Genomic DNA, 27,168 nt, shown 5'->3' with positions numbered 1-27,168 from the left:
TACAAAGGGCTGCCCTGCGTCTACTCTGAGAAGGAACCAGGGCCCATCCCATCATCTAAAAAGCAAACCTTGACCAGAAGTCCTGCCACAGATTTCTGCATGTGTCTAATCAGGCAGAATGTTGCCACATAGGATTTGGATATCTGCACATTCCTTTACATTTAGAAACACTTTTTCCCCAGTAAATCCAGGGTTTCTTAGGAATGCTAAAGGAAGAATTGGTGGAGTGAGAAATGAGCGGCAGCTCTCACCTGCTGTCTTCATAGGAGAATACACAGAAAATAAAGCCTTTAACAATATTTGTTAAATCTTTATATAACTTTTAATTGTGAATTTGATGGTTTACAAATCAGGTCCGTTTTACTTTCAGCAATTCTTATACCTTTGTTTCATTGATTGCAGTCCCAACACTGTACTAAGATTATCCCCTCCCTCCTTGTGTTATCTGCTTCCATTTACCCTTCCTTAACCCTATGTACTTCATCTGCCCTTTTGAACTCAAATGCTTTTATTCTAGTTGTTATTGTTATTGCCTACGCTTATTGTTCCTTCTACAGGGAGCCATCCAGAGTTGGGTTGAAAATTGCGCCATGGAATGGGTTCCTTTCCAGACATTAAGGGTGACTAAGGGCCATGTGCTTAGGGGTACCACTAGTCTCTAAACACCAGTAATCCTGTTTATTTAATGATTTTGAGTTTTGTTCCGCAATTTTCTCCCACTCCAGCAAGGACCCACTAACACTAGCTCTTATACAGCAATTGATTCCCAAATTGATTTTTTTCTCAGGCTAAATATTTATTTATATATTTTTTACAAAATAACTGTAATGCTTTCAAAGTACTCTCCATTACATTTAGTGCATTTGGCAAATCTATGATTCCATTCTTGGAAACATTTTTTTTCAAATTTATCTATTTGGATGGCCAATAGCACCTCCCTTGTTTTTTTTTTTTCCTTCACCTCTTCTATGTCATCAAATCACTGTCCTTTCATGTCCCTCTTCAAACCAACAACAAAAAAATGTCACACTGGAGTGAGGTCAGGCGAGTAAGGTGCATAGAGACATGCTGGTTTTGCCAAATATGGCGCATTTTTGCCACCCACCCCGTCTGCCAAAAAAACAGGCCTTCTATTGTCTCACATAGTCATACAATCTTTAAAGAAGCTCTAAATAGAAATCTTGATTAATAGTCTAAACTGGTGGAACAAACTCCCAAAGCACTATCCTCACATCAAGATAAACACATGACCATCTTCTTAATCTTTGATTTCACTTGAGCTTTTGGGGGTCAAGGTGACAATGGAACCTTACATTGGCTTGACTGACATTTATTTTCGAAATCTTAAGAATAGCACCTTGTCTCGTCACCGAGAATGTGCATCTTGGTCGCTTCAGAGCTGTCCTTACAAAGCACGACAAGGTAGGACTTGTTCTTTTTCCTGGTCAGTCAGAAACCAAGGCACAGAGTTCGAAGCAACCTCTCTAATTTCCAAATCTTCTGTTTAAATTCGTTGAACCGATAACTTCACCATCTCTTCAATGGTCTGTCATGGGTCTTCAAGCACAAGTGCAAGGGTTTTGTGGACATTTTCATTCGTTAGGAGGTTGACGGATGTCCAGAATGAGGTTTGTTATCAGTCGACATTTCTTTTTTCAAACGAAAATGTCTCGTACTCCTGAGTTTTTCCCATAGCGCTGTCCTTATAAGCTGTGTTCAACATCACAACAGTTTCTGCGGCATTTTCCCGAGAGGGAAACAAAATTCCACAGTCACACACAGTTCATTTAAATCAGCGATCACAAAAAAGTACGTCAAGGCAAGCTGCTTTTGTGGAAAAAAACTAACTGTGACCAGAAAGAACCACCCAGGGCCACCCCAGGCCACTCCCCTGGGTGCATTATCTCAGTGAGCTGTTCGAGAAATGCACACTTTGAAAGCTCCTACCAGCGGAGCTGTTTTCTGGGTGTTTTGTTTTTTGGGGGGGTGGGGGACGGTACCCGCTCATATATTAACATCCAGAACTCGCTGAGTCATAAGTCACTAATATGGTTGGAAATTCCTGAGCTCTGAGAGATTCATGAAGCTCTTGGCCTTTTGATTCTATGAGGTGTGAGTTGAGAGGTCTAAGGATATTCCCGCGTGCGTGGGAGTTTCTGGACCAGTACTTGGAATTTGCGGTGCCTGCATAAGCAGTGGTTTCTATGGAAGCTGCTCACCTGTGGAAGGCATCTGGTGTCACTGTGTTTGATGGTGGACGATATTTGACAGTCATATGTCTGATACCAACACTTTCTAATAATGACTTGTATTTCATTTTCATGTGTCACATCTCACATGAGAATCTCCTACAGGCAAACACTAACATGGTCTATCCATAGAAGAGCATTTTAGGACAGAGTATCGGTTTCAGACTGGTAAATGGTGCCATGTTTCTAGTAAACATGTTAGCACAACTCCCAACGTATACCCACCATTCATCTGTCAGTTTGTCATAGCAAAACGGCTTGTGTGTTATCATGATGCTAGAAACTTTGACAGTGAAATTTAATACGTGCTTCAGGGAGGAAAAAGAAGAAAGAAAAAAAAAGAAAAGAAATCTGATTTGAAGTATTTGCAACCAAGCTGTTCCTTAGAATAAAGTAGGACAAGACTTCATCTGAAATATTTAGGACAGATAAGGAGAAAGCACTCACTGGAAAAGGACATTTATTAGTAGAGTGTCAACAAAGAAGAGGACGATCGTCAACAAGATGGATTGACCCAGGTGCTCCAACAATGGCCTCAAACAACAACTGTGAAGGTGGTCCAGTACCAGGCAGTGTTCGTCCTGCTGTGCGTAAGGTTGCTTACTATGCGGAAGAGCACACTTGTAGACACCTAATCATAACAAAGAGTACCTACCACCAGTTGACATAATACGGCTTAAGTGGAGTAAGCACAAACAATTATAATCATCCTATATTGTTTTAATTCAAATAATTTCATTTCCTGACCATCTTAGGCAATAGGAAAAATTAGAGAGAAATAAAAAGAAAGCCTTTTTTTGTTTTAATTAAATATAAAGTAGTATACTAAAATAGAGGACTCAAATAAGAGCACTCCTCATTATCTTCCCCGAAATATATAAACACTTAAGGAAAGCAAGCCAGTTAATAAAAGTAAGCCAATTAATTCACTTTCAGTGTTCTTTTCAACCTGAATTCCATGTTTTCATCATGATTTTTAATTCATAGAACTAAAGCAAACATTTGTATATCAACTTCCTTTTTCCTTATGGGTCACCTGTGGGTTCAAATATTATATGACAAAACTGAAATTCTAACCCTCCAAATGAGTTCCTCAGTATACGTTTGCATTCAAGTTCACCCCATTCTTTCTGGTTGTTGTCAGTTACTTGAGTCATGTAAGAAATATATATATTTCTATTGTGTGCAATTTGCTTGTTAGGATGAGGAAGTGAAAGTATGACGAAAAATGCAGCATTGTTGTGGTGCTTAGAGACATACACAATTTCTTCCCCCTTAATTTTTTTTTAGTTTATTGTTTTTCTCTTGTTTTCTGTGCAATGACCCCATCAATTCAAATTAATTTCAAACCACCTCCCAGTAAAATCAGCACCAGCGCAGTTATGGGATCAGATGTGATGATGTCTGTGAAGAGCTGCCAAGCAAACGCACCTCTTCAATACAAAGAGAATGGCTTTCTTTCTCTGCTAGTGCTCTACCGTAGATGTTTCTTAAGGTAGGACATGTGGATTTTCAGGACTCTAATTGAGAGTCAGGCTGTTTGAATAATTTCCTGAACCTTGCAAAATAGCATCCATAATATTTGAATTGCAATAATGTTCAAGAAATTATTCTCAGAATTAAATGTAGCAATCCAAGTAAAACGCACATCACAGTACACAAAGCAACACTGAATAAAGTATTAAAAGAATAATAGGTCACATTATTTATTGCTAATTGTGTTAAATGCATTACATTAAACTTTAAAGCAATTATCTCACTTAGTCTACACATAGAACCTAAAGAAAGTATTATTATTACTAGAGTTATAATTATTATTATTATAGTTTTAACTAGCACATTTATTGGCACAAAATAGACATTCAATAAATATTTGTTAAACCTTTGTTGATCTGTAGACTATAATTATCCTGGAGGTCTCAATTAGCTGTGTCAGTCAGTAGTCTTGCTAGTGGTAGAATCTGACTACAGCAGAAAAGTGCATTTATCTAAAGACATTGGCTAGGTCGTAGAATCAGCTGGAGATTCTGGCTCAGAGGCCATGTCCAGAATAATCCACAAGTCACATGGCAGGAGCGATTCCTTGAGGACATAAAGGAGTGTGTGATTCTGCAGCTGGCACATCTGACCTCTGTACAGTTCACTGAGATCATCACTATCCAGACTGTCACCGGAGATTTCATTTGATGAACTCTCAAGGGCTGTACATCTTTTAAAGGGGAGCAGAAAGTATAGTTACATAATCTTCATTTTAGAGGGCATATGCAAAGATGCTTTCAGAAATTTCACCCAATTTTCAGGCTCCTCCATTATTAGTAGTCCATTTATTAGAATTCCTATTGAACAGCTAGGAAATGGGTCACCTCTTGGATATTTTCTATAATAGCTTGCCATATGTTTTCCATATATTGTTATTAACAAGATTATCACAATAAAATAAATAAAACAGTAGAGTGAAATGATCTAAGACTCTGGAAAGGTTATCTGAGACAGAAAAATTAAACTCACCAATAACACCCATATGGTTAACACTCATGACAGCCACATGAAAGAAACTGCTTCCAGAATGCTCTGTTTACTTTGACAGAGAAAACCTTTTTATCAGGTAAGAATCTCTAAACTCAATATAAGAAGCCAGTCCACATTAAAGATACTCCATCTGAAAGAGCAGTCTTAATTAGAGCTTCTCTGTGATAAAATACAGTCAAAGGAGGAGATGAAATGCGAGTACGTTTACAATGTTCAAGGTTTGGATGGATCCTAAAATCATTCAATTGTCCAGAACATGAAAAGCAATCATCAGTACTTTGGGTGTGTGTCTTAGTTTGATTTTGTTTTGTTTTTTAGTTTTTCTGTTCTTCTTCTTATTATTTTAAGTAGAAAGGAAATATTCCTCTTTGCTCTTCCTAATTTATCACATTTTAGTAGATTAAGGACTCAATGTGCTTCTATTCTAATTCTTAAAACAGCTATAGAAAAGTAACCTTGGGATAAATAGGGTCCCACTGGTCCTACTATGAGGCGGAATCAATGATGCTGGTTGTTGTTTTTTTTTTCCACAAATTCATTTAGTATTCTTTTGTCCAGTAAGCAATTTGTTGATTCTTTACAATCTGTTGGGAAATTAGTCACATCTTAAAGTCTTTGTATACACTCCTCCAACGCAGTGCCATCATGCAGATGCTTACTCATATTGACTCTCTGGGCAATGTAGAATGGTCACCTTTGGGTTTCTGAGGTTGTAAATCTTTACAGAAGTAAACCTCTTATTTCTCCTGAGGATTGACTAGTGGATTTGAAGGATGAAGAGGCTGCAGGGTGATAAAAATAGGGTCCTGATGTTGCAATTAGCAACCACAGCATACCCCACTCTATCAGCACAGTGCCCTCAGTAGAATTCACCAGCACATTAATTCAAATGAATCAATTATTCCTCAGCTTCCTTCTTCTTTACTCATCTTTTAGGGGCATGTGAGCCTATTGAAAATAAGGTAGCAAACTATAGCTCTCAAATTAAACTATTCCTTCCTTAGCATCTTTAAGAAGTCTCTGGTAGCACATTTGAACAATGTAAAACTATGTGATTGCTATTTCCAGGGATTTCAGTAAAATGAAATTCCATACAACTTTGGGTTTTCTCTATGTGAGGATTTGGGTTTTCATTACAATGAATGGAAACTACACTGAACACTGAAATCTTGGTTTTCATCAAGTGTTTCAAAACCTCCCATCTCTAAGAAAACATGGTTATCTCATCTGCATATTGCTTCAGGTGGTTAATAAGCCTTCCTCTAATCTTGATACTACCTTCTTCATGTAGCCCAGTTTCTCAGATTATTTGTGCAGTATACAGTTGGAATCAATATACACAGGTAAACATCTTCTGGTTTCCTTGGTTTGTTGTTGTTTGCCAAGAATATGTGGCATCAACAATAACACTCTTTATTCAATATTCTCTTCTGAACAGGGCTTGAATTTCTGGCAGCTCCCTGTAAATGTACTGATACAACTGTTGTCAAATAATCATCAATAAAATTTTACTTGCATATGATATTAATGACATTGTTTTATCATTTCCACCTTCTGCAACATCATCTTGTCTAGAATTAGTACAACTATGAACCTCTGACAGTTATTTGCCCAGGAAGCTGTCTTCAAAATCTTGGCATACATTAGTGAATGTTTATATATCTTCATGAACTTGTTGAAACATTTCAATTGGCATTCCATCAATTCCTGGATCCGTTTTATTGTAATGCTCTCAGTGCCACTTGCATGTCTTCCTTTAGCATCATTGCTTCTTATTCATGGGCTACACCTTGAAATGGTGAAATAGCAACTAGTTGTTTGTTCTAGAGGGACTCTGTGTTCGTTCCACCTTCTTTTGATGCCTCCTGCATTATTCAATATTTTGTTCATAGAATCTCTCAAACTGAGACTTGAAGTTTTTCTTTACTTCTTTCTGTTTAAGATCATCTGAGTGTGTTCTTCCTTTTTGGGTTTCTAACTCTAGATCTTTACACATTTTATTTTATTATTTTAATTTATCTTCTCAAGCTAACTTTTTTAATGTCCTGCTGAACTCTTTCACTTCATTTTTTCTTCCATGTACTCTAGCTACTTTATGAGCAAAAGCAAGTTTCAACATCCACTTTTGTCTTTCATTATTTCCTATCTTTTTAATGACCCTTTGCTTCCTTCATGTTTAATGTTCTTTTTAAAATAATTTTGGGGGGCTTATACAGCTCTTATCACAATCCATACATACATCAATTGTGTACAAACATTTGTACATTCATTGTCCTCATAATTTTCAAAACATTTTCTCTCCACCTAAGCCCCTGGCATCAGCTCCTCATTTTCCCCTCCCTCGCCACTCCCCACCCCTCATGAACCCTTAATAATTTAAAAATTATTATTTTATCTTATCTTACACTGCCCAGCATCTCCCTTCACCCACTTTTCTGTTGCCCATCCCACAGAGAGGAGGTTATATGTAGATCCTTGCGATAGGTTCCCCCTTTCTATCACTCCTTCCCTCTCGGTATTGTCCCTCTCCCCACTGGTCTTGAGGGGCTCATCTGTCATGGGTTCCCTGTGTCTCCAGTTCCCATGAGTACCACTGTACATCCTCTGAACTAAGCAGGTTTGCAAGGTAGAATTAGGATACTGATAGTTGGGGGGATGAAGCATTTAAGAACCACAGGATGGTTGTGAGTTTCATTATTGCTACACTGAACTCTGAGTGACTCATCTCCTTTCCACTACCCCTCTGCAAGGGATGTCCAGTTGTCTACAGAAGGGCATTGGGTCCCCATCACGTGCCTCTTTCATTCACGATGATATGATTTTTCCCCCTCGCCATTGGTGCATGAAACTTAGTCCCCTTGACTTTTAATGATCACACATGTTGGTGTGTTGCTTCCATGTGGGCTTTCTTGCTTCTGGGCTAGATAGCCACTTGTTTACTTTCAAGCCATTAATACCCAGATGCTATATCTCTCAATAGCTGGGCACCATCAGCCTTCTTCATAACACTTACTTATGTACACATTGAGAGAGTACTTGAGTGGAGGCCCAATGTCCTTCTGCTAACTTACTACTAAACCTATAGATCTATTTCCCCATCCTCATATATACATATATTTGCATATGTACATGCCTTTATCTAGACCTCTATAAATGCTCTTTGCCTCCCAGCTCTTTCCTCTATTTCCTTTGACTTTCCTCCTGTCCCACTATCATGCTCAGTCCCCTCCTGGGTTTCAGCAATTCCTCTTGGTTATATTACCCTTGATCAAGCCCTACCAGGCCTCCAACACCTTCCTCAACACCGATTTGGATCACTTGATGTTCCCTTGTCCCTGGGTTTGTTAACAACACTACCTCCCACCCCCCTGCCACTTCCCCCTCTCCCATGTCCCCCCGGGACTGTTGGTCCCGTTGTTTTCTCCTCCAGATTGTTCATCCAGCCTATCTTATTTAGACAGACCTGTGGAGATAATCATATGCACAAAAACAAGACAGAGCAAAAGCAAGCAACAATATTCAACAAAACCACAACAAAAACAAACCAATGACAACAAAACAAAACACAAGAAAGAAAAGCTTGTAGTTAGTCCAAGGATTGTTTGTTGGCCTTTAGGAGTATTTTCCAGTCAAGTCTGTTGAGGCACCACACCCCGAACCCAAAGTCCACCTTCAGCATTCCCTGGGGACCTTGCTGCTCCATTATCTTACTGTTCTGTTGCACCCCCCCTTTTATTTTTTTGCCTCGGTTTGGCGGGATCAGATCAGGTGCAATTCCCACACTATGTCTCCAGTCTTCTCCCCTTTAGGATTTTCAGTAGGGCTATCTCATAGTGGGGCTGGCCAGGTGGTTCTCTCAGTGGACTGGCTGCTCTAATTGGGAACATCGTCCTCACAGCCTGATGGGCCAGGATGTGCTCCACTCTGTTCATCCCTCTTCATCTGCTCCCTTGTGCTCTGATCAGATATGTCCCTCTTCAGGAGCTGCAGATTCAATCCCATCCTTTGAAATAAATTCTTTTGGGGAGAGGGGCAAGTGTTTACATAGTAGTTGTGATTAGAGCCGGCCCCAAAGACCTTTCCACGGGTTTCCCTACTCCACGCCGGCATGTTGCATTCACATCTTGGAGCACTGGGTTGAAGTATGGTTCCTTTTTCCCTGTGGAGATAAAAAAAAGTACCCTCCCCTTGGGTGGATTAATACCCCGTGCCCCCACTACCCACTACTTTAATTATGGTTTTTTTTCCTTTCTAGACCTCCTTTTTAGTTGTCTACCATATGTATCCCTATACTTGGTCTGGTCCCTGCCATATTACATGGTCCTCACACCAGGAATGTTTGTATATAGTAGCTTTTTCCTTATGCCCCTATTGCATTTTTTTTTATAACTTACCTCAGCAGACTCATGTTACACTTGTCCTTTTGTGTTTGACTTACGTTGCTTAACTGGATTTCCTCCAGTTCTTCCCATGCAGTGATGTGCTTCATACGTTCATCACTCCTTTTTTAGCAATGTGTATTACTCCATTGTATGTATATACCACAGCTTTTTATTCCAATTGTCAGTTGATGGAAATTTGGGTTGTCTCTAACTCCTTGCAATTGTGAACTGTGCCGCAATGAACATTGGAGCACAGACATCTGGCCGTGGTTTGTTTCTTGCCTCTTCAGGGTATATGCCCAGTAGGGGGAGTGCTGGGTAGTATGGTAACTCAATTTCCATCTGTTTTAGATATTGCCAGATCAATTTCCATAGTGGTTGTACATACTTACAGGTTCACCAGCAGTGGATGAGAGCTCCTGTCTCCTCACAACCCCTCCAACAGTTGATTTTTTGAATTGGGCTATCTTTGAGGGTATTAGGTGGTACTTCATTGTTGTTTTTCTTTGCATTTCTCTTATGGCTAAAGATCGGGAACATTTTCTCATATGTTTCTTAGCCATTTGGATTTGTGCTTCTGTGAAACCTCTGTTCAGGTGCTTTGCACACCTCCTCAGTGGGCAATTAGTTTTTTTTTTTCTATTTAGAAACTAGCAGTGTATTGTAAATTTTAGTAATAAGGCTTTTGTCTGATGTGTCATTGCTAAAGACGTTTTCCCAATCCATGGACTCTTATTACTCTCTTGGTGAATTCTTTCTATGTACACAGGTGTTTTATCTTCGGTATATCACATTTGTCAATTTGTGCCTCCTCTATGTTTGTGTCCTTCCCTATTTCTGATAGCCTGTGTATTCCCTGTGCCAAAGTTCTCAAGTTGGTCCTAATTCCCTCTTTGATGGCTGTAATAGTTTGAGGTTTAACTTCAAGGTCTGTGATCTACCTTGAATTTATTCTTGTGCATGGAATGAGATAAGGGTCTTGCTTCATTTTTCTGCAGGGAAATATCTGTTTTTTTTTCCAGCACCATTTGTTAAAGAGGTCACCTGCTTCCCATTGGATATTTTGGGGGCCATAATCAAAGATCAGTTGTCTGTATACTGATGATTTTATGCCTGGGTTATCAGTTCTTTTCCATTGGTCTGAGTATCTGTCATTGTACCAATACCATGCAGTTTTGACAACTGTGGCTGTATAGTATGTGCCAAAGTCAGGTAATGCAAGCCCTCCCACGGTGTCCTTCTTCTTGAGGAGCTCTCTGCTAATTCTGCACATCTTCACTCTCCATGTGAAGTTGGTAATCAGTTTTTCCATTTCTTTGAAAAAAGATAAGGGTAATTGTATTGGGATTGCACTGAATTTATATAGTGCCTTTGTTCGGGAGTTTGCCATCTTTTCCTATGATCTGGAAGTGTTTGTGTAGGATTTATGTTAGTTCTTCCCTAAATGCTTGGAAGAATTCTCCAGTGTAGCCATCTGGTCCAAAAGATTTTTTGTTGGTAATCCCATGATAACCTTTTCAGTTTGTTCTATTGCTATGGGTCTGTTCAGATTCTTGACGTCCATCAAGGATAGTCTAGGGAGGGATTGTTTTTTCCGAGAATTTGTCCATGTCTTCCAGATTGTTGAATTCATTGCATGGAGTACAATCCTTCATAGGATTGTGTAATTATTCTTTTGATTTCATTAGGGTCTGTTGTAAAGTCCCCCATTTCATCCCTTATTCTTGCTATTGAAATGTGTTCCCTCCTTTCTTTGGTTAGGTTTGCCAGTGGTCTGTCGATTCTGTTCATTCTTTCAAAGACAGAATTTTAGCAGCATTAATTTTTTTCAAGGTTTTCTTATTTTCCCTTTCCTGAATCTCAGCCCTGATTTTTATTATTTCTCTTCTTTTGCTATTAGTAGTGTTGTCCTGCTGACTCCACTCTAGTTGTTGTAAATTCTGTGCAGGCGTATCAATCTGGAGTCTCCCTTCCTTTCTCAGGTGTGCATGTATTGCTATGAAACTTCCTCTGATAACTGCCTTGCTGTGTCCCATAAGTTTTGGTATGGCATGTGCTCATTCTCAGTTTCTAGAAAGTTTCTAATTTCAGTTCTGATCTGTGCCTGTATGCCCTCCTTTTGCAGTAGAGTATTATTCATCCTCCAATTATTTGCTCTTGTTTTCTTTGTCTTCCTTCTCTTGATTACCAGCCTTATGCCACAGTGGTCAGAGGGAGAGGTCTGTATGATATTAATGTGCTTAAATTTATGTAGATTCACCTTCTGCCCCAGTATGTGGTCTACCTTCGAATATGTGCCACGTGATCTTGAGAAGACTGTGTGTTTTTTTAAATTGGATTAAAGGCTCTGTATATATCCATCAGGTCAAATTGTCTTATTGTGGTGTTTAGATCTCTAGCCTCCTTGTGGAGGTTTTATTTCCTGTGATCTGTCTTTCTCAGAGAGCGGTGTATTGATTTCACTCACTATAATTGTTGAGACTGTGATTTTTTTTTTCATCTTTTGGAGTGTTTGGTTGACGTATTCAGTGGATCTCTCATTCGGGCAATATATGTTTGCAAGGCTTAGTAGTACTTTGTAAACCATTTAATTTAGCATTATATGGTGTCCCTCCTTATCTTTTTATGGTTTGCACTTTGAGGTCAATTTTATCCAAGAATAGGATTGCAACCCCTGCTTTTTTTTTTTTTTTTTTGAATTGCTGTTTGCTTGGTATACCTTTATCCAGCCTTGATTCTCAGACTATTTTCTGTCTGTAGCATTGAGCTGGGACTCCTGTAGGCAGCAGATTGATAGGTTGTGTTTTCTAAGCCAGTCTGCTAGTCTCAATCTTTTAAAACCTGAGTTCAAGCCATTTATATCCAAGGTTATTATCTCCAACTGCAGACTCTGTAATTTCATTTTATACCTTTTGTGTTGGATGTTTTCCTACTTTTCTTTCTCATCAGTGTGTTGTGCATGTCAGTGTGTGTGTGTGTGTGTGTGTGTGTGTGTGTGTGTGCCATTCTAGGCTGTTTTTCATCCTTAAGCCAATGCTACCTTGGGATCTGTTTTCTCTTTGTTGCCCTCTGGGTGAGGTTGTTCTATGTGGCAGTCTCTTATTTGTGCTTCAGTGTTGTTCTTCTGTCCAAACTGGGACAGCAAGGATCTTTTAAGGGCTGTGTTTCTTCTAACGTATTCTTTGATTTTTTTCCTTATCTGGGAAGACTCTTACTTCTCCATCTATCTTGATCAAATATTTGGCTGGGTAGAATATTCTTGGGTTTGCGTGGTTTCCTTCCATTTTTGGAATATGTTACTCTTCTCTCTCCTCTTCATAGTTTCTGCTGATATGTCTGAGCATATTCTTATTTGAGAAATTTTGTATGTGATTGCTTATTTTTCGCTAAATGCTCTCATGATTTTCTCCTTTTCCTCAAAGTTGAATAGTTTAACAATTATGTGCCTTTGTGACTTCTTGGAATTCACTCTCGCTGGTGTTCTTTTGGCGTCTTGAATGGTTGCCTGGTTTTAATTCATTACACTGGGGGAGTTTTCCTCCAAGAATTCTCTCACTATTGCCAATGACGTCTTTGTTGTGTCTTCCTCTGGTAAGCCACTAATTCTAATGTTTTTTCGCCTTCATAGAATCAGATATAACTCTTAGGCTTTCTTCAGCTTCTCTGGTGACCTTTTTAGATTTTTGTTCCCATTTGTTTAAGCCTGCTTAGCTGTCCTCCAAGTCCTTGATACGGTTCTCTGCTTCCTCCTGTCTATTCTCGAGGTCCGTGTTTCTGCTACTGGTTTTTGTTATCTCCTCCCTAAACTCCTGTATTTCCCTTTGGTGTATGGCTTTGATCTCCTCCATCATTTCATTCTTTTCCTGAATTGTTTCCATCATATCCTGGAGGATTCCAAGCAGCATTCTGAAAATTTCTTTCTGTGGTAGCTCAATGTCTGCTTCTTCTATTCATATTGTTATGTTCGGGAATCTTCCACCATTGTATTTTGTTTCTCCTATGCTTTCATTGGGGTCACTGGGGTTGATGGCTGTTTGCGCTGCGTTGTTTTAGAGGAGCCAAGTGCCATTTTCCAGGTAGTCAAAGAGCACTGGCTCTCTCTGGGGGACTTTTAAGAATGCTTCTTCAAACTGTGTATAGCTAATTTCACTATGGCATTAACCTACCATTTTATCCTCCTGTGGCTTCCCTCTCAAGGGAGTACCCCAGAAGCCTGGTGGGTTGCCTGCTTTGGTGGTTCAGAGGTTGGGCAGAGGTTCCTGCAGCAGCTTGGAATGTTGATGAGTGTTGGCCAAGCTGTCTTAGGCACCCAGGCACACAGACAGAAATTCCCTGGTATAAAGTTGAATAGAGTATCCCCTGGTGGAGGTAAACAGGGTTTTCCCCAACCTTGGGCTAGTGGGACAGGGTGGAGTTCACCTTGCTGGGTGTGACGCAGGCATACATGCTCTATGTAAGGGTAGTGGCCTTGAGGTCAGCAGTGGAGTGTCAGAGAACAGGAAAGAGACAAAGAGAAAAAAAAAAGTAAAAAGTAAGCCCACTGAGACTGTGTGGGGATATACAGAAGAGAGGGAAACAAAAGTAACAATGCAGCTGAGTCCCAATCACTGCCTGTGGAACAGCAAGGTTGTAGTCTCTGCCCTGAGGTTGGGGCGGCAAACTGTGTTGAGATTAAGCCTGTTTACAGACTCCAAATTGTCCCAGCTCTGGCAGAGACAATGTCTGGGCTAAAGTCAATCCCTAGCCGGCCTCCACTATGGTAAGCCAAAAGCCCCCAGCCCCTCAAAAGCATGGGCCAGTATTTACTTATCTTTGTGATGGTCTTCCTGTGTTCCAGCAGTGTTAAATTTCCCTCTAAGCAACTCTCCTGTGCTGAATTCTTCGGATTCCCTCTGGTATGTGATACTCCATTGCCATCTTCCTGGAAGTCCCTTTATCATTTTTTTCCTCTTGTCATCCCACTGTTAGTGAGGTTTTCTGTCATTAATGTTCAGTGTGTCAAAAATCTTGGAATTTTCTTGAAATTCAGGTGGCATATGTTTGAAGTCTTATTTTGGTTCTCCTGGACTCATTTAAATTGACTTTGACTCCAATCTGTTCTTACATATAAGCAATTGTTGATCTGTTAGACAGTCATCTTCTGGCCTTGTTTTGGTTGGGTAAAAATTGGGCTGCTCCACGCCATTGTATCTTCCCTTGGATGTAGTCCATTCCATTCTTTTGCATTCTGTCAGTGAGTTCAATTGTAGAGTAACAGTTTATTTTGGTGTAAAATTATGTACCATGATGAAATAATTTGTCTTACAATAGACTATCATGTAATATCCAATTTGTTTCTGTTACCCAGGCCAATTTTCTTGCTACTATCATATTCTTTGTTTTAACTTTTGAATTCCACCCCAATAAATGTCCATGCATCTTAATTGCTTCTTCATAATTTTCCAGACTAAAAATCTTAGTAATATTCTTAACTTTTCATCAATTATTTTTGTTTTGGGTGCGTACATTTAAATAATTGTTGTATTAGCTGAACTCCCATGTAGGCACATAGATTGTCATACCACAGGTGTTCAAATACTGTTTTTGAAAATGAATGGAGAACCTTTTCTCTTGAATTTGTCATTGCCAACATAAACAATTTGACTGTCCTGTTCACAATGGGCAATATCCGTCCACTTCAGTTCACAAATTCCTAAGATACAGATTTTCACTTGGGCCATTTCATTTCTGATGGCTTCCAATTTTCCGATGTTGATACTTTGTATATTTACTGTTTAGATTAATGGATTTCCTCTCTCTCCCTCTCTCCTTCTCTCTCTTTCTCCTTCTCCCTCTCTCATCACGTCTTATAAGCAAATGAAAGTCCCACAAGATTTAGTTCATTCATATTATGTGACCAACTCTTTGAGAATTCAGCTCTTCCCACTCATATTTTATGTGCCTTCCAATCTCAGGGGCTGTGGCTCATCTTCCAGTACTATAACTGACAATATTTTGCTGCTACTCATAAAATTTTCATTGGCTAATCTCTCAAAGTTGAACAGATTATTCATTGTTTATTGCCTCTTCTTAGTTAGGAACCTTTGCTAAAATTATATACCTTAGTTGACCTTGCCTATATTTAAAATAGTTGTGATGCAGTTTCCAGTATCACAGCAACATGCAAGTCCTCGTGATATGACAAACTGAAAAAGATAAGTGACAAACTGACAGACAAAATATTGTTTTTAATGACTTTGAAATTCCTTAGATTTATCATTTTCCTAGAGCTATATATCTATATATTCTTTCTGATTGTTAATAGAGTTTACATTCATTTATTCACATTTTGAGCCATTCTCCATCAGAAAATACAGGTCCCAGAGTCTTTGCTCCATCCATGTCATTAAGGTTGACTCTACATTTAGGAGGAGGCTGCTCCCAATAGCACTTTGAGTGCCCTTCAGCCTGAAGAGTTCACCTTCAAGCACTATTTCTGACAATATTCCTCTGTTACTCATAGGGTTTTATGTGCATAATGTCTCAATAATGGACTGTTATCTTCTTATTCTTACATAATCCCAGTCTGGAAACTCCACTGAAACCTGTTCACATTTGGAGATCCTGCTTGTATTTAAAATGCCAAGGGCTTGTTTCCAGTACAATACCAAACAGCTAGTCAAACCAGTAAACAAACTGACAAAAGAATGGTGGAAAGAAATCATAGATCCATGCTTTATCATATTTAACTAATTCCATTCTGCCAAATAGCTATCTTCTACTTCCCAGGTTCCATATCTCCCAACTAGTGCCCTGTTATGACATAGGAAATCAGACAAGAATCCATATTCTATCTTAAGAATAATGTTTGCTTTGAAGTTCTATAGTTGATAGAAGTAAAATATTCCATTAGTATGGCCTTTGAAAGCCTTGACATCTATTATTATTATTATTACTACAATATTTTGTAAAAGCACACAGGAATTTGAAGCTTTTAAATATCCCATATTCATGAATAAGTCTCAATTTACCCTGTTTCACGTACTTCATTGCTTCCTAAGCAGGTACATAAGTCCCCAAAGCCATGCCTACAACAAAATCTTCATTTCATAATCATATTTGAAGATTCTGCTGGTCAAGTGCCATCCTTAAAACTGTATGGATTTATAATGTATTTTATCCTAGCCATTCTAGGAGGCCATTTCCATATTCTTCCCACTGTCTGGTGACTACTTACAGCAAACACTTAGAATACGAGTTTCTACCAGTACTGATAGCAGTCCAGGTTATTTTGCTCATAGGAAAAACAAACTAGTTGACTGCAATTGATGAAGATGTATTATAGAAACTTGGTTTCATCACTGTTTCTAAGGGAAGCATAGTTGTCCATTGTGCATATATATCAGAGGGTTTTTTTTAAATCCAATCATCTACTGATGGGAGTTAAGCTGTTTCCAACTTCTGCTATTGTGAAATGTGCTGCAATGAACATGTGGGAGCATACATCTTTTCGTGATCTGTTTCTTATTTATTGGGGGTATATGCCAATATGGAGGGATCTGGAAAGCATTTTGCTGAGTGAAGTTAATCACAAAAAGACAAATACAGTATGAGTCCCCTCCTGAAGGAACAAGCAGCCTATGGGCACAAGCTTAGGCTTGCAGGGCATCCAGTCAGCTGGCCAGGGTGGCCAGACAGTCTGATAGAGACCCTGAGTGGTGCCAATGCACCATACACCATCCTCCCAGGTGTGTATCTTGAAGGCCACTTGGCCATTGGCCACTGGGGTCAAATTGTCATGGGAGGGAAAAGGGAGCTAGTCTACTGAGTGGCTGCCATACTGAGCTATGAGAGGTCCCCTGAGAGAGGTAGACAGTCCTTTCAGAGGGATGAGGTAGGAAAAGTGAAAGGACTGACCTCCACATGTGGCGGACGAATTGCTGAAAATGATATAGGAGACCCTAAGTGGGAAGTATCCCTGCTGGTATGCACTTAATGAGCCACATTGACCCAGGGTTCTGAGTGCATCCTGGGGACCAGGCCAAGGGCCACAGAATGCTGTGCGTTGAATCCTGGATCTTCAAGGCATGTGGCATGCTCCAGAGGTTGTACCATTAAGAATCAATGTGGAAAATCCACTGGATGAACTTGATTCTACCTTGGACACACTTGTAACCTGAGGACTGAAGAAGGAAAATCCACAGCTGTCGCACGATTGTTGATCTCTTCCTAAGTGGACAAGCCTGGTCTTGCCTCACAAATGTCGGATATGCTGTATTAAGATATAGATTATTCTGAAAAACCTGTGACTGATATTCTCCATGATTATTATTGTAAAATTTCTCTTGAAATTTGCCCCCATTGTTGGTGTAAATAGCATTCAGCCACAAAATGATTGATTCTATACAAGTGAATAATTCAGGTACTGTGATATGGAATTAGCTAATATTGGCCCAATATCCTTCTCTCAACAGGGCTTTAAAAATTAATACCAGTGGCTATCAAAGACAATTTTAATAGAAGGTTATTATTCCCCATGGAGATAATTGATAAAACTTAATAACATAAATTAGCAAGAAGCTTTTGAAAGGGAGCCAAAAGCATATTTTAAAAAAATCAAAACCATAGATCCAGCAATGGGTTCTGGGTTGGCACTAAATCCTAGCTTCAATTTAACAATAATTAGTCCTTACATAATGGCCCTACTCGATACTCGCTGCCAGGAAGGGAACACCAAAGATACATGTGCTATGGCAAAGCATGGTGAAGAAATTTGATGATGCCCAGCTATCAGATAAAATAGTGTCTGGCATATTAAAGGCTTTTCTCCAAACAAGCAACCATCTAAGTGAGATATCAACTAAGTCCTTATGGAAGAAGCACACCATCATCAGTCACCAAAGGATTGTAAATCATATCATCTAAAATTGAAGGAGAGATTAGTATCAGAGCCTGCATTGTGATAATCCAGGTTGAAGAGGGCTGCAGATGACAGAGCAGCATGAGATACATTTGTAAGATATATTTAGGAAATAAGCTTCCAGTTATTTCCCTCTATACATAATCAATACTACAGTGCACTGGAGAGACGACCGTAGATGATCAAAAGGATACACCTGAACTGAATAGTTAAAACCTTGTCAATTGATTCCTGACTTTGGTGCAAGTTAGGCCTGATCAGGTTTTCAAGATTTTCTATAATTTTTTGTCTTTTGTTTGTTCATTTTACAGTTTATCTCAGGTGCATTGTGTCATTGGTGGTTACCCTCTTGAATTTTCGTTATGTTTCTCTGTTTTCCAGTGTATGAAACTCAGGATTGATGAACCTATTAGTACAGCAAATAGAATAAGGGTCTATAGGGGATACACTGGTGGTGAGGCAGGGTGCCGGGGTGGGAGTATGTAAAAGGGAGCTCATGTCAAGGAGCTCAGGAAGGAGAAGTATGTTTGGAAACTGACTGGTAGCAATTTTACAATAGTGCTTGATATGGTTGAACTATGGAATGATATGCTATTTCTATTAACTCTCAGTAAAAGAGTTTTGAAAAGAAACAAATAAACAAAGCGAGATGAGAAGTGTTTTGAAATGAAATGAGAAATAAAAAAGGAAAGGTAGTACGTGGAAGACTGGCAATATGCTATGCGATTGTACCAGCAATCTCACCTAAACTGGTTACTTTCAATGAACACTGTATGGATGTTACACTATGATGATGATCATTACTATTTAGTGGAAAATTTCCTCTAGGTTCAAAATACAATTAATTATCAATTTACAAAGGTAGCCTACTCTGTACCTATAAGAAAACAAGACAAGTAAATCCTTGGCATTACCAGCCTCTATAATTAGAAATAAAATTCTGCTTAAGAGAATTTTAAACCTTTTGAAGCGAATTAATAAGTAGGAAAGTGTAGTGAGGGACATATTATCATACTTGCTTTAAGTTATTCAAGCATAATGTATGTTTCATAAAGAGTAAACAAGGAATAGATGTTTCTGTCCTTCAGAAAGCTATTAAAGAATTAAGATTTGTTTCTGTTATATGCTTTTGTGTAGATATTACTTTGTGACCTCATAAAAGTAGAGAGTTCACACATTACTGTACCAACTTGCTATTTACTTTATGTTGCATTATAGAGTATCCTGTCTATTTCAGTACAAACTCGATGCACATGGCTCTGAATAGATTTTCATTGGGATGTGTCCACTTGAAGTTGTATCTGTGATTTGTTGTAGAAGGTGGAAAAATTATAACTGACAGCAATCTTTCAAATTGTCCTTTAGATATACTTTAAGAAGTTTGTAGTACAATGGTGTTATTTGTATGTATTTATTTCAGAAAAATCTCTCTTCACAAACTTCACCAAATGTTATTATTTGAAAGCAATCATACTCATTATATCATAAAATCTTCAATGGTCAACCTTTACATTAAAATGAGGATTTCAGGATTTCTTCTTATATTTATAAAACACATGTTCATGTGCTAATTTTTCTTTCTTTTTGAAGATGCTCTGTTTTCATGTTCTTTGCATATTTAATACAATAAACTTATACTTTGCTATTTTAATATCAGCACTTAATAATAATAAACCGTATAATCCAAATAACGATTAATTTAATGAGAAATTTATATTTGTTCCAATGAAACATTTAATTCCGAAAATGATTTAAACAGTGAATCATTAGACTTTTAGGTTTACCTTTAGAAATTAATTAAATAATTCCATTTTTTCAAATGCCTGAAATATAAGACGAATTTTTATTGCTAAATCATATATTGTTGTGTTTTATAATTATTCACTCTATTTTTGTAGGTGTCATTCTAATTAATGTATATATATATATATATATATGTATTTAGAGAAATAGCAAAGTACCATTTCCCACCCACCCTTTGCCCATGCCTTCCCCCTATATATCTGTTTTACATTGACCAGGGCTTTTGTTTTCTATTCATTTTGTGGATCTCTCATTCACATATAAACTAGTTGCCATTTTGGTTCATTTTCTATATTTTTCAAAAGTAATTCATATGTTCTTAATAATAGAATATGCAGGAAGCTTTACAACATATTTTAAAACATTCCTTAAATAATTCAATACCAGTCAGTCATATTTAAAATCTATAAACAATTATACTTGTCAATATTTGTAATGCCTCTCAATATAAGGAGAGCTGCTAGTCGGGATCATATGTTTATATATGTGGTCCTTTCAGACCTAGACATTTTCAGGTTCTCACCCTCATCTATTTCACTCATCTTTGAAGAATAATAAAGAAAGTAGCCTAACACAAGTAACAGATGAAATCAATATGAAGATACAAAAGGTTAATAAAACATGTTTTGGTGATAATGTATTTATGTGATTAAGGATTCCAGTCATTCTGCATACAGAATGTCTCCAACAGTACCTGAGGAATTATTGGAATGGTTAATTAAGCTAATATTTGAAGCACTTTAAAAACACCGGCCCGAATGAGAACACGTCTGTTTGAGGGGACAGGGACACAGAGAATTTGGGATCACTGGTTTCAAATTTAGCTGATTAGACACCAAGTGTTAACTACAGATTCTATGAGGGAAAATGATAAATAATAGCAAAAACAAACCCAGCAAACCAAATGAACAAGAGAAGGAAGACTAGTTTGAGTGGTAAAGTAAAATAGATTTTCATGGAGAAATAATTGTAGTCCGGAGAGTTATCTGGCTTATCGCAGTCAATAATTTGTCTAGCAAGGCATCTATTATTTATCTGATAGTTGTCACCTAACCTAATTCTCTTTGCCTCTCCATAATTTATTAACGCCATACATTTCCTTCTGGATGATCTTTTGTTTCAGATAAATTTATTTTGTTAAACTATTTCTGACTATAAATTACTTTCTAAATAGACAATGTTTAATATCATCGTTACTGTTTGTTGCTATTTTATTTTCCCAACAATGCAGAGCAACATACCCAATTGATACACATTTAATGAATAGTTATATTCCATTTAATATCTATCTAATAAGTCTAGTGGCACAGTGGGCTCAGAATGCATCCCTAAAAGTTTAGCACTCCTAATGTATCAGCCGTAGGCCCTCTGCCAACTGGCAGTGCGGAAACCTGGGAAACCCACACGTTCAGTTCTACTCTGCCCTGTAGTGTTGCCACAGGGTGTTTATGACCCAGGATCAACTCAGCTGCAATGACTTTGGTTTGATTTGAACAACCTAGACTCTACATTCATTTTGCCTCCGTGATTTTAACATGCTGATTTGCTTTCCTCTGAAATATATTCATCTAAAAAATACAGTTAGTCATTGTTTGTTTATATTTCGAAAGAAAAAATGTTTCTTGCATAGTTCTGAAAAGTATTACAAAACACTTTGGGCTGGAGGTGAGAAGTCTGAGTCTGTCCAAGTCCACTAAGATTTACAGTCTCAGAAACCTGATAGAAGGTCACTGTGAGTCAGAATCAACTCAGTGACAGTGGCTCGATTCAGAGTTTGAATTAATATAAGGGGTCTTTAAAACATATTTGTGGGGGAAAAGCAGGATTAAAAATCATGTGGGTTTTTTATTGCCTTTTTGAACTTACCTTGTATAGTTTCTCTTTGGAATTATACAAATCATTTTATGTGTAATATTTCTGGATTTGTCATTTTTATTTTATTTATATTATATATACATATATGAATTTTACCAAAGGCCAAAAGTAAATTAAAATCGATCCATAGGAATATATCTGTTGATTCTGTTAACTTCTAAGTAAAACAGATTTCAAATCATAAAGTTGTTATTTAGCTTTTGAAAACATTGCATGAGATTAGCTAGTCATTTTTCAATGAGAGATTTTTTTCATACTGTTGTCATAGACTGAAACATCTGTATGCTTTCTGCACAACAGGTGTTCAATAAATGTTTTGGACAACTGTCAGTAGTGACTTTTAATGACTTCATAATGAAGCAATTATTCAAATGTCATGTTAAAACTATTTCTGAGAAAGTACATACTGACAGTCTTTACTTCAATTTCACTACTACTATAGATGTATATATATATATATATATAGCATACAAGTACTTAAGTAAATACGCTCCATTTTAAAATGTTCTTTAACTTCAATAAGGTTTACAGATTCAGCAAGTTTTCCACAGTATTTTAGAAATAAATAAATATGCATACTCAGACAACAATCAAGGCTTATCAAAAGTGCTCTAATGCAGGATGACAGTTAAAGGAATTCTCAGTTTTCATAGTAGGACATTTGCTGTGTGTATAATCCAAGGGATTCTTTCCAGTGTTCATGCCTCAGAAACTTTATTCCAAGGAGAAAAGTTCTCAAAAGAGACATATGGGACAAAATAGAATGTAGGATACTATCAAATTGCAATTTTAAAATCCATGTATTATTTATAGGCTGCTTACTTAAAAATATGTTTGAAGCTTATGAAGTGGATATGTAACCTAAAATATTTTCCCATTTTTTTGATAAAAATAAAATAAACCTTATTATCTTTGGTCTTATTTCTCCTTCTTATTCTGGTCAATTTTGTAGGTACTCTTCATATCCAGAGAATATTAAGTGCTCTATATTTATTGGTTCTAGTAATAACTAGAAACTCCAATACACATTAATGTAATTTACTCTAAATTATTTAAATGTTTTGTTTTTAAATATTTTATTAAAATATTTTGGTCCTAAATTTTGAAGTAGACTTAATTAATTTTGAAATATGCTTAATGTATAAATAAATATAAATTAATGGCTCCAAAATGTATGTGTGGTGTCTGAGTGCCACTCTGATGACATCATATGATTTTAACACAAATTATATTTTATTGTGTTATATTATATACAGAATAATATCATTTACAGAAGAGGAAATTAAGTCACAGAAATACTGAAGTTTATAATAGTTTTTTATTTGCATACCAGATATTAAAATTAATTTGTATTAAAGTTTTCATTGATATTTGTTAATCCTTGAAAATCCTTTCCAAATTTTGAAGTGTTGGTGATGTTCATATGATTCTGTGTATGTATGTTTGTGTATAGGTAGAGGAATCTCATTAGCATATTAAATGGAAATTGATGCAACATGATATCCCTAAAGATATAAATAGTTTAAGCAAGCATTGAAAGCAGTACAAATATATACTCTAAATTCCAATGCAAAATAGTAATTTATAAAGAAAGAGTTGGAAAGGAAGGCAAATTATAATTTTTATTTGGATAAAAGTATACATTTTAGATTCTTTTTCATTATACTATACTATCATTTATATTCCTTAACTGGCTTATCAGTTATTTAAAAGTTTCAGCATTATTAATGCTAACATCAAACAGATTAAATTACAGGTTAAAATACATGGGGGAAATTTAAAAGTATATACTGGCATTCATTTAGATGTCTTCTACAGGAGAACAAGGGTGAATTTAATTGTACTAAAATATTTTCCCCAAATTGCTTACATTAGCACAAGTGATTTTAATTTTCTTCTACCCTGGATGCTTGATTGTACACATAAGATGTCTTAAGCATGAAAAGTATATATTTCTATTAATTTGCTACCCTAAAATATAATTTTGTATTTATTATTAAGTTAAATATTACATGTGCTTGGGTAAAGGGGAATAATTAATTGATTCACAATTAAATTGTTGAATTTTAACATTTTTCAGATGAATTCAAGTTCTTTATGAAAAGGCTACCCATGAATTATTTCCTCAACACCTCTGCGATAATGCATTTGTGGACAATGGATTCCAATTTTCAGCGCCGTTATGAGCAACTGGAGAGCAGCATGAAGCAACTTGTCCTGAAGGCTCAGAAGATTGTGCACAAGCTCTTTAGTCTCAGCAAGAGATGCCATAAGCAACCCCTCATCAGCTTACCAAGACAAAGGTAAGCATTGGTGGGATCAGAAAAGATGAGGCTATGGATTTGACAATGAACTGGTGGGTTCTTTAATGCAGCCATGGTAATAAGCATAGCACAATGGTGTTTTTAGTAGACCTAACTTGAAAGTCTGAAAATAATACAATTGAGCTATTATTCAAAGTCATATTACTATGGGGAACCACATACGCTAACACCTTTTTTGTTGCATTTTTTCATTATCAAGAAACTATTCTAACATTCCGCATGGCATTTCTATAATAATTGTTCCAAAATAATCTAGGACCCCAGATTTCTATCATAAGCATAGGAAGAAGTGAGGGTCATAAAGCGAAGTTTATAAATATGTAATTTTCTAAACAGAAAAAAATCCAAGATTTATTTTCCTTCTCTTATGTTTACCAAACCATGAACAACTTTCTTTAAGCTCTCTGAAAATTGTTTCTATCATTAATGTGAAGCTTGGGTTACAATGAAAATATTTACAACTGATTTTTGAAGTAACATTTTTAAGTTTTTACTTTAAAATGTAACAGATTGGCCATTGTAATTAACTTATAATTATTTATTTGCGATGAATTTAAAATTGCAATAGATCCACATAAGACAACAAATATTTGCATTAGTATCTCTGTGATTAAAAGTTTAACTTTTGGCTTTTTCCTTTAATTAACGAAAAAAGTGCACTGAAATCATAATACCTTTTTAAAAACTTTATTTTAAAATGGTTCATGAGCATTTCTTAATGTTTTTATATTTCATCTGCATTTGGTATTTTCATAGATTTATTTGACCAATTCCAACAGTAAAGGTTTAGTACATTAGTCACTAGCTCTAAAAGAAAATACACTACCCGTTACCAGTCATTTCTCATCTTCCACACTCAACTAAAGGCAAAAACAATCCATATTTTACACCTACAAAGTTGTCTCTTCTAGATAGACAACAAGATTCACACAACATGTGGTCGCTTGTGACTAGACTAGCTTCTTTCACTTCCAATATCTTCAAGTTTCATCTAAGTTTCAGAAATTCATTTTTTTATTGCTAAATGTTATTCTTTCATATAGATATATGACTTTCCTTGCTTAGAATTTGAAAGATGTTTGGATTGTTTCTCCCTTGCACTGTATGTGATATAATGCAGCACGTCTGCTTGCTGACTATCCATCTCTCTTGGAGACGGATACAGCTGCCGTTACTTGTATGGCCACCTGTTTATTGTTGAGTGTGTTTCCTCTGCACTGCCCATTGCTGTGCGTCTTCTATTCAGTTTATGTTGTTGTTGCTGTTTAGATATTTAATATTGCCTAGATAGGGGCATTCACTGTGTGTAAGTATACCCCTTTGATTGTCCCAATGTTACAAATAAGGTTTCTCTCTCCCTCACTGCCACTGAGTCATTGGTGGCCTGCAAAGACTCTATAGGGCAGGCTAGAACTGTCCCTGTAGGCTTTTGAGACTGACACTCTAGGGAGAAGAAAGCTTCATCTTTTTACCCCCTCAGAGCAACAGGTGAATGTGAACTATCAAAACTGAAGTTAATAACTCAATGTGTAACCACTAAGCCACCAGGGCGCCTAAGCAAGCCCTACTACTTGTTAAAATGTGTGTGTGTGTGCGTGTGTGTGTGTGTGTGAGAGAGAGAGAGATTTGGGGGCTATAATCAGAGTTCACGGAGCTTATCATTTCATCTCATTTTAAAAGGAACTCCCCATTTGCCTCTCTTCCTTTCTGCTAGCAGCTAGAGACTGCAGCTTTGGTAAGCAGCAGGCATCCAGAATGTGTGGTTTTACCTTTAAGTCTCATGCCCTGAAAAGTTTGCCCTGGGTCACAGTAAGTTATTGTTAAGACGTTGTTTTATTCAAGAGGAGTACTTATGCCTCCAGCAACAATGGTAACAATTACCCATTTGTTAATGAAGCTCTACATAACACAAAGGATGCTTTAAAATCCATCCCTCTTTTATCAAAATTTCATTTGAGTAAGCATAGCACTTTCAGATGCCATTCCTGAACCCAGGGTTGACTGCGACCTCATCGAGTGGACTGCTCTATTCTGTTTCCAGTGTTTAAGTGTCAGTTTCTCTGTTCCCTCTCATAAATACTGCTGGTATGTGGGACTATGAAGACCCATGTTTTTTTTTTGTTTTTGTTTTTGAGTAGCTCCATTGTTTACAGCAATTATTCATGGAATTAAAAAAATACTTTGTTCTATGTAATGCCAATCACATCAAACACAAGTGTTAAGAATGACTCCCGGACATTGCATAGGCAATGGAGTTAGTTAGCGCTCCTGGTTTGACCTTCTACAGTGGGTGCTGGAGGATGGAATGTAGCCTCTAGTTTCCTGGTTTGCCCCACCTCATGTTTATTATTTATTGAGTTAGAGTGGCATTTGAGGTCTTGGTATCTAAGGACAGCTATACCTGGAGGAGAGCTGGTAAGTGAGGACAGGGCAGAGGACTAGCGAGCTTGTCAGAAAATAAGCATAGACGACACAGAGAAAGATAAACCAGACTGGGTCTCCAGTCCTAAACTTGGAACTAAGAAGCAGGGGAAACCATGTGACCTAGCTACCCATGTCCAGGGTAGTAAAATGAGAATTGTTTCTATAAGCTGGAGTAGGGAAGGGAGGAAGGCAAGCGTCACATCATAATTCATAATCAAAGACTTTGTATTCTTATTAACATTTAGTTTATTTTCAAGATTAAATATTTTCCCATTTAGTATATGCCCTCGGGTGAAATTAGAGAGAGTTTAAATGATTGATTTTTACTTATAAATTTCCCACTTAAATGGCTTTTTTTTGGGATAGGAAAGTGGTGTATTTAGCCCTCTGACTTCATCACTCTTGAAGTACTATTAATTCAATGTTATCTTTATGTATAAAAAATTGTATATATCCAATGACTTCATGTTTCTTGTACGTTTCTTGTATTTTTTCTTCTTTTATCCTTTTCTCTTACCCTTCCAAGTGCTATTATCCCAGAAACCATTCTATAAAATCTCTTCTGTATGGATTTCATATTTTGTTATTGTGAAGGCGCTATGGCCTGGGTCCTGACATATAGTTACCCTGTGTGCAACAGAAAGAAACACTGCCCAGGCCTGCCTCATATTCAAAAGTGCCCT

At 37.2% G+C, this 27,168-nt stretch overlaps 1 protein-coding gene across 2 annotated transcripts in view; it reads left to right on the top strand.

The window, feature by feature from the left end:
• Positions 1–27,168, top strand: part of BRINP3 (BMP/retinoic acid inducible neural specific 3) — a 493,055-nt gene that overhangs the window by 359,188 nt on the left and 106,699 nt on the right. For both annotated transcript variants that reach the window (XM_075540509.1, XM_075540510.1), the window contains one exon: positions 23,818–24,040. In XM_075540509.1, the coding sequence (XP_075396624.1) occupies positions 23,818–24,040 (223 nt within the window). The remainder of the gene's footprint in view (positions 1–23,817; positions 24,041–27,168) is intronic.

This window comes from Tenrec ecaudatus, chromosome 1 (genome assembly GCF_050624435.1).
Source record: "Tenrec ecaudatus isolate mTenEca1 chromosome 1, mTenEca1.hap1, whole genome shotgun sequence".
NCBI lineage: Eukaryota > Metazoa > Chordata > Mammalia > Afrosoricida > Tenrecidae > Tenrec > Tenrec ecaudatus.
The sequence above is the reverse complement of the archived record's forward strand: the minus strand, read 5'-3'. Positions and strand labels throughout refer to the sequence as shown.